This window comes from Amaranthus tricolor, chromosome 13 (assembly GCF_026212465.1).
Source record: "Amaranthus tricolor cultivar Red isolate AtriRed21 chromosome 13, ASM2621246v1, whole genome shotgun sequence".
Classification (NCBI taxonomy): Eukaryota; Viridiplantae; Streptophyta; class Magnoliopsida; order Caryophyllales; family Amaranthaceae; genus Amaranthus; species Amaranthus tricolor.
This window is the reverse complement of record NC_080059.1, coordinates 2,253,260-2,262,167: the sequence shown is the minus strand read 5'-3', so window position 1 is coordinate 2,262,167 and position 8,908 is coordinate 2,253,260. Positions and strand designations below refer to the sequence as shown.

At 33.2% G+C, this 8,908-nt stretch overlaps 1 protein-coding gene across 1 annotated transcript; it reads right to left on the bottom strand.

Annotated features, from left to right (window-relative positions):
* Positions 1-644: 644 nt before the first annotated feature.
* Positions 645-6,232, bottom strand: LOC130798558 (pyruvate kinase isozyme A, chloroplastic-like). Its single transcript, XM_057661594.1, has 6 exons — positions 5,577-6,232; positions 4,567-4,657; positions 4,294-4,487; positions 4,060-4,181; positions 3,149-3,627; positions 645-1,261 (listed from the first exon to the last, which is right to left on the bottom strand). The coding sequence occupies exons 1-6, from the start codon at positions 6,099-6,101 to the stop codon at positions 963-965; spliced, it is 1,710 nt and encodes a 569-aa protein (XP_057517577.1). The 5' UTR covers positions 6,102-6,232; the 3' UTR covers positions 645-962.
* Positions 6,233-8,908: the final 2,676 nt, after the last annotated feature.

Here is an 8,908-nt window from a genome sequence, read left to right as displayed (position 1 = left end):
AGACCGATTGGCACTTCATCAGTTCATGGTTTTTGCAAAATTGAACATAATAAATTTTTTTTTCAAGACTTTCCTCAAATAATTTTCGAAAAATTTAATTTCCAAACAAATGTTTTCGTATTCGAGCCTAAGGTCATGATTTACTCGCTGATACTAAGAGCGAATAAGAGAAAAAAATTACCACGACTTTGTTTGTTGTAACATCGAACAAAAGACAGTGTCATAACATTTAAAGGGACAAAAAAATTACATATTTGTTCACTGTTGATAACAACGAACAAACATTCTTTTTATTTTTTGTCCTTGCAAACATTAGGACATTTTCTTCCTTTTGTATGCTGTTAGAATTTTGCTGTTGGTAACATGAACAAATATCTAAACTCAACTTTGGCAAGAAAACTTTCCAATACTATTTTGTTTACTTATTTTGGCATGAACAGTGTCAATGTTTATTTTTTATTTTTTCAAATTTTTGCTTTTTGCGTTGTTCAATTGCTGACAGAGTTCAATCTCCAGAAAAACCCATCTTAACTTTTGATGATCCAACAAACAGGGACTACTCCAACACTGCGAGTTTGCTACTGAATCAAATCGCCCCTTGCATTGTAGAGTCGTAAAGGCAAATCATTTTTATCAAACTTGAATTTAAAGGTCGATAAATAACAATCGATTTCATAATATTACGTAATACATCATTAGATTATTTAGACGACATTAAAACTCATTATGATCGTAATTACACAATAAAGCAAAGACGAGATAAGAACACTAGTATATCTAAGAGTAAGCCTAAGAATACAATACATCCTTCCTGATGATAACTTTAACAATCACAGGGAATGACGAATTATAAACAAATTTCTCACACTAGAAGTACATAACAATCCCCGAATATTTGAACTCGTAAAAGAGTACTAACAATCCCCGAATATTTGAACTTGTAAAAGAGTACTAATCCACACTCAAACAGTCCGTACCTGGATAGATTGCAACATATCAGAAACAGCAACAATACGGTCTCCAGACTTAACCATGCCCCTTATCTTCAACAACGCTAGAGTTCTGCCCAAATTACTGTCCATGTCTTCCGAAAAGTTCAATCGGAAAGGGATCAACCCCCATCGCAGATTCAATTGCTTCCTCACAGAGGTATCCGGGGTAAAAGCAAATATGGGGCAATCTGGTCGCCAGCGTGAGAGGAGAGATGCCATGTGCCCGTCAGTCGTGAAAACAAATAATGCGTCTGCTCGCAGTTTGCTCGCTGCAGAGAAGTAAGTAAATCATGTCCTCAGTGCCAAGAAAGATTAATGACCAAAACACAACGGATATCATAGTCAGATGACAAACACGTAACAAGAATTTTCTTTTTTAATTCATCTCAAAAGAAAGTTCAATTACTATAATTATTAGGATGAAGTTCATGTTGGGATGATTTATCCCACATCGACAAATTAAAAATGGTGTGTACACTTTATAAGTTTTGGAGCCCTTCTTGCCATTGCCATATGATATTGGGATGGTATCTCCTTGGTTATGAAGTGTTCGTGTTTCTCGATAATATACTGGCATTCACAATGAGTCCAGCTAAACTTGACTATTCAAGTGTAAAACTTTGGTACTGCAGGATAATCGTAGCAATCTAGGTGCATTCCTCAAATATGACTCCGATTTGAATGTAGCCTATTATTTTGGGACATAGATGAATCTTATTATCCAAGATACACATATATGAACAAAGACTCGACATAAGCTATATTATCACTTACGGGCTAATTGAAGGTTGTGTACTCGTATGCGACTATGCGTTGTATATATAGTGCTAATCGCAATTGAAAAGGTTTACTTGGATTACTTCTAGACCAAATTCAGATGGGTTCCATAAACAAGTGCTACGTATATCAGATACTTGAAAACTCGAAACTTTTTTCTATCTATATAATCAAGTAACGCGGCACAGTCTCAGCTCCCCAACAAAATAAACATACCCTTGCATACGCAGCATCACAAAAAGCAGATGTGAGGCTAGTTTATACAAGTGTATCAAGAACTAAAACTGGTTCATACCAGAAAATTAATCAGAATGTAACTATTAAAGAGATGTTGTCTTTGACTAATCCAGTTTAACAGCCATGATGCAAAACCAACCCAGCCATACGAAAAAAGTTCAGAAGATGTCAAATCGATATAGAAAATAGCGGAAGCATTAAAGATTTGACCTACAAATGCTCATACTCTATTTCGCATAGAGATTTTTAAAAAGCACAGTTTCAATCTTCAATTCTCGTAACAATTAAGATCATCCACAAGTCCAAACTGTATGGCCACTGACAAGTTTTATGAAATCCATGTCGTCTAATAAGACAACTTTAATATTGATCTAAGTGGTTTTCACAGAAGAGACACCCCTCTCCACATTTCAGCTATACTTCAAATATAGGATAAATCCCTAAAAGATTGTTTCCTCTTCACTAAGTACCCCCGATCAAATATAAATATATTAGTTTCTACATTTTATGGAAAAGTTATACTTTATTAAACATACACATATAAAACTAACTCGCATCTCTCGGAATTCCCAACTACTAGAATAGGTGTTTGGAAAAAAAATTTAGTGAGACTTAGGACATGAGACTTGACATATAGAAATCCCTTGTTTGCTTGGACGACATAGATGTGGCTATGTGAGACTTCACATTTTGAGAGAAAAGTATCACATATCCTAAGGAGGGAGAGAACATATATGGTGAGACCTATGTTACTTAGACTCGGGTACTAATTTTGGATACTAGTATGTGCTAAAGGGTTGGATACGTCTAAATATTCAATTTTACGCCTAAAATAAAGTGTCTAAATGCCATATCAATGTTCGAGCATCAAAGATTGAACACGGGTACGTAAAGTAAAATGAAGAGTCTGTGTAACATAGGGTGAGACTAGAAAATCCAAGTTCCATGTTCCAAGTCTCACAAATAAACACCCCCTAAAGGATGTAACAATCACAAGCATTTTATAACATGGAGATTCTATAATCTATACCCAGAATTAAAAGCTCTATTGATTATTGAAGACACAACTCAACCCCAGGAAGACTAAATATGTTTAAAACAAAAGGTATTATAGAATACGGTCACACGAGTAAGATGCTCACCTATGTTTGCAGCAGAAAAGCAGATTTCCTCCTTTATGACATCCGAAAAGGAGCTTGATATACTTGCTAGTTCCAAATCTTCATTGTGCTTGTCCTCTCTGCACCACTTCTCGATTCTCAAACTCACACTTCTAAGAACAGCTAATGCCTTATCGGGGTATTGACCCATCGCCGATTCACCAGATAGCATCAAAGCATCAGCTTGCTGCCTAACAGCTTCAGAAACATCAGCAACCTCAGCTCTAGTAGGTATAGGATACTCGATCATGGATTCAAGAAGCTGGGAAGCGACAATTACGGGCTTATTGAGCTCCCTGCAAAGCTCAACAATTCTCTGCTGAGCAAATGGAACCTGCTCCAGAGGTATCTGTGAGCCCATGTCTCCTCTAGCAACCATAGCTCCATCGGAAGCTCGTATGATCTCTTCTAAGTTCTTTAGGGAGTCGACACTCTCTATTTTTGCAATCACAGAAATCTCCCTGCACATTCAATGAACTCAAATCCGTTTAGATTTATTGATTACAAATACATAAACTGCAGACAAAAAAGATCTCATGCAAGTACAAATAATTAGTATTTACAAGCAAACAATAAATTACTAGATTACGAAGTACAATTTTAAATGAACCATATAAACAAAAAATAATAAATTAAATCCTCGGGTAATACTATTATTTATGCATAAACATTCGAATTTAGAATACATTATCAAAGCTACATGAACACTTGCATCCTTAAACATAACAAAAAGGAATATGATAAAGAGTGGAATTAGTAGTTAGAATTTTCATTTCAACAAAATAGGAACAGTAATACAAATCCAACTGAAAGCCCACTAGCCTCCTAACTATAATTAGAATGGGGAAATCCTTAGAACTCGGCAAACTTGAACAAAAAGCAAATGTCTTTACCTGTTAGGAGATCGTGCAGCAATATAGCTCTTGAGATGGCTGATCGTATCAGCTGTGCGTACAAAAGATAATGCGATGAAGTCCACACCTTCCGCAATGGCAAAATCAATGTCCAGCCAATCCTAATCATTAAAGATTTTAGATCAGAATAAAAGAGGTCACACGAGAGAAAATTACAATATAAACAGAATCTGAGATTTACAAATGATACAATGTAGGTCAAGAGGCACCAACCTTAGAGGTGATCGTAGGGAGCATACTGTTACGCTGTTGAACCAGTCTTCCCTTCCTCCATAACGCAAGATTTGCACGAGGGAGCAATAAACCAGAATCGGTACACAAGCATTTCACATCAGGGCCAATTTTCTCAACAACCTCAAACCGGACCATACCGCCATCCACAAGAAGTTCGTCACCCACTTCAACATCTATCATATTTAAACAAGATCAAACAAATCCCTACAACTTTAAAGTTTGTTCCACAAAATAATAAATTATTTGACATACCTTCGGTGAAACCATCGTAGCTCACACTGATGGTGTGCTCTGGTTGACTTTCATCGAACGATCGGATGCTAAAGGTCCATACCTCACCATCCTACAAAACTCAAGAGAAGAACATCAATTAAACGGGTGTAGTCAAGCCTAATGCAATCTTTATGATGGCTTATATAAGGAACCATGCTATTAAAAATGTATTTCCTAGAACTAAAACCGAAGCTGAATTAGAACTGAATGTTTGCTATGACTACATTATATTAACACATGATCTTAACAAATTCACAAATCATAAAATTCAAGAAAGCGAACATCATAGGCATATCATGTCCTGATTAACAATACATCCCTGATATAATCTCACCTATGTATAAATATATACATTCAAATCCATGATTTCGTTCATATAACTTCCGCTCTTACCAATCTACATCACATTCAATCACACTAAAAAGCTTCTTCCTTTATATACCTCACAATCATATAACACTTTCTATCTGTCTATATCATCCTTAATTCACATTAAGCTTCAAAATCCAGAATCTTAACAAGAACAAATATAAATATACACCTAAAACCAACAAAGCCAATAGCTCAGTTCACAACCCACATCATACAGCAAATCAAAAAGGCTAGACCTTTCAGTTTAGACAGATTAGTGTCACTATTCAAAATTCAATTTTTCCACTTGATTTTCAAATCACATCAACTAGCATCCTTTTCAACATAATTCTAATTTTTCAAAATCAAATTAATTGCAATTTCAAATCATCACTTTTCCTACTGAAATCTTCCAAATCAAAAAAAAAAAAAAAAAAATACAAAACCCAGGAAAATTTAGGAGAAACAAACAAAACCCGCAAACCTCAGCTTCAATAGAAGAACCTAAAATACTAATTCTTCAAAATCACAAAAATTTCAATTTCAAGTCATTATATTCCAACTGAAATCCCTAAATCAAAATAAAAACCCATACAAAACCCATAATTCTATAAGAGAAACAAAGAAAATCCACACACCTCAGCTTTAACAGAAGAAGAACCAGCAAGATCTCCCATATGAATCTCACTACCTTGAGTATCCATCATAACAGCAACAGCAAAACCCTTGTCTTCATTCAATCTCCTAACATGTTCAATCACTTCTTTATGCCATTCCCTAGTATTATGACACATATTAAGCCTAGCAACATTCATCCCACCTAAAGCAAGAGCTTCAATTGTGTCAAAATCACTCGTACACGGACCAATCGTGCAAACAAACTTGGTCCTACGAGTGCTACGAAACCCATTCTCCTTCAACTCTAAAGAACTCACACGGTCAACTTCTAAAGGAGAAGAAGAAGGAGGAGAATCTAGGATCACCGGAGATACAATCGGAGCTCCGGAAACGGAAATAGGGATATCGTTTGATGATTTGGGTTCAGAGCGGATTGATTGGATTGATGGGCGAAAAGGGGTGATGATTGTGGGTTTAATGAGATGAGTTTTGAAAGATGAAATCCTTGTGGGTGTGACTAGGGAAAATGCTGCGGATTGAGACATTCTCGCCGGTGAATTTGCGTTTTCCGGCGAGAGTTTGAGGGCGTGAAGTTGGAAGGAGGCGGAGTTTACGAAGAAAATGTTTATAGTAGGTTTGTTGGTCGTTGAGTTTTGATTTAAGGTTTTGTAATTGGTTTTGGACTCATATGTAGCTATGCATGTGGGTTTTCTTGTGTAGCCTCGTGTGAAAAATCAAATCCCTCATTCCATAATATTAAATTTTTATAAATTTTATTTATGTATAACTTTGGATATAAATAATTCAACATATATATTAAAATGTGCAAAAATATACCTGGTGCAAGTATTTTATAATGAGAGAATATAAGAATTGTTCAATACAAATTGTCAGATGAGATGGTCTTTCTGTTTCATTTTCTCTATTAAATCAATTTAACTCACACGTGTAATCTTAAACTAATTGCTCAATAATTTACATTGAAACAAAATAAATAATATTTTATTTATTAAAAATGTTATACTAAGAGTATAGTGGTCATTAGTGAATAAGGTAAAAAAGCAAATAGAACACTAAAAATGAAATAGAGGTTTTATTTATAGTTAAAGAGTAACACAAAAATAACTAGATGAAATAAATATATGAATAAGACGAGATAAAGATATCAGAAAAAGTATGTAAATCATGCTTAAAAGTACAATTGTAGCAATACTAAATGAACAATTCAAATAAAAAGTATAATATATTATATATCAAAGGATGGAGAGAATATGTATTTTTTTTTATTTTAAATGAAGAATTCAAACAAAATATAAAATAAATCAACTTATAAGAACAAAAGAAATCTCCATTGCTAGCAATGACCTTATGAATTTGTGAAAAATGTATATACTATTAGACAACAATAAACAGTTTCAATTTGGCAATTTCATGTAATAGTAAAATTTCTATTGTTTTTCATTTATTTTGTTTTATTTCAACCAGGGACGAGATTTTAGGGGCTCTGGGAGAAAAATAAATTATGGATTCAAATTATAAAATATATATTTTTAATTACAAAATTTATAATATAAAAAATGTTACTCTAATAATAGAGTTTGATATTATCCACTTTTTGTTTGATGATCATGTATTTATAACTCAATAATTAATAAATAAGGTAACAATTATTATTAATAACACTTTGGCTTGGTGCTTAAATGCACATTTTAATCACATAAGGTCTCAAATTTGATGCATATAAAGGTAAAATTTATCTATTTTTTCGTAGGCCCTGGGCGCAAACCCTTTTTGTCCTTACTTAGGACCGGCCTGATTTCAACGTAAGAATAATTTCTTACAAAAAGCAAGTCAGTTAAAATTGAACATCTAGTAAAATTGTGAAATCGAAAATTTTCAATGAGTAAGTCAATCCATAATTTTCTATTAAGTTGCGCATTTTGAAAAAATATAAAATATAACCTGAAAAGCTAGCTTAAATTGCAATCGATTTATATCTATCACAAAGAGTTTACTTAAATTCAATTGCAAAACATCATACATTAATATCATTATCATAAACTTACAAATTTTCTTTCCACCTATAATAATAATAATAATAATAATAATAATAATTTATTTTATTGCATGAAATTTAGTTATTAAGAAGTTACTTAAGGTAACCCATGATGGCAGCAAGTTTAGCCATATTCATAGGCTTAGTATAGAAATAGTCCAACCCAGCACTAATGAACTCTTGAATCTTTGTTGGTGAAGATGATGCAGACATCCCTATAATCACTGTCCTCACACCCATTGCTCTTATCTCCTTTGTTGCCTGAAACATGTATATTAAATGGAAATGAATTATATATTAATGTCTTATAACTAGTAAGTGTAAAAATAAAATTTATATTATTCATCATCATATCAACCCAATATCCCGCTAAAAAATAGGGTCTGGGTGAGAAAAGCTGACAAACAATCCATACTCGTACTCCCTTAAAAGGAAGTGTCAGAGAAAAACGATCAATTTAACCCCAAAAGGTGAGAACACTGCATGGAGAGAAATGTGATTGACATTATTAATTCCCTCAAGAGCAAAATAACTTGCAGAGAAATAACATTAATTAGCCAAAACAAGAGTTGAGACAACATAAATTTGCTACCAATAAAATATATGCATGCATGTATAGGGCCGCGTTTGAAGGATGATCACGGCTAAATAAATAAGGATTTATAGAGTTAGTAACAGTTCTTCTCTTTAGCCGGTCAAGCCTAGACCCCTCAAACTCTCGACTTCCCCCCTCCCCCTTTTTTTTAAACAATTAAATTTATATTGAGTTGATCACCTTATAAAATTATCCTAGATCTATTTCCAAAAAAAAGTTGTGATAGTTAATAGATAAAATTTGCAACTTAGGTATGTTCTTGTGATCAAAATGTAAAAGTATTTTTATTTATAAATAATAAATTATTATTATTATTATGTTATTATACAAAGTGCACGATAAAAAGTAAAAAATGTGAGAAAATGAAGAAATATACCTCAAAGCCATCCATAACAGGCATTTCCATATCCATGATTACAAGATCAAATTGATTGCCAGCATGGAAGTAATCAACAGCTTCTTTTCCATTTTCAGCTATTTTGATTTCAAATCCATTTCTACTCAAATACTTAGTGTTGATTGCTCTATTAACAGAGTCATCATCAACAATTAGAGCATTGTACATCTTTTTAGTAGGAGCCATTTTTTTTCTTAAGATCTAATTAAATTAATTATATACTTGTATATATTTTTAATTTGGTTTTGTAATAGTTCTTGCTATAAACAACTCCTTATATACTACTATTAATATATGAATGGAG

Excerpts from the sequence above, each read along its gene's own strand:
- LOC130798558 (XM_057661594.1), bottom strand. The coding sequence starts at position 6,101 with ATGTCTCAATCCGCAGCATTTTCCCTAGTCACACCCACAAGGATTTCA. Across the intron at positions 4,658-5,576 it reads CTTCTTCTGTTAAAGCTGAG|GATGGTGAGGTATGGACCTT; the intron begins GTGTGTGGATTT and ends TGAGTTTTGTAG. Across the intron at positions 4,488-4,566 it reads CTACGATGGTTTCACCGAAG|ATGTTGAAGTGGGTGACGAA; the intron begins GTATGTCAAATA and ends TAAATATGATAG.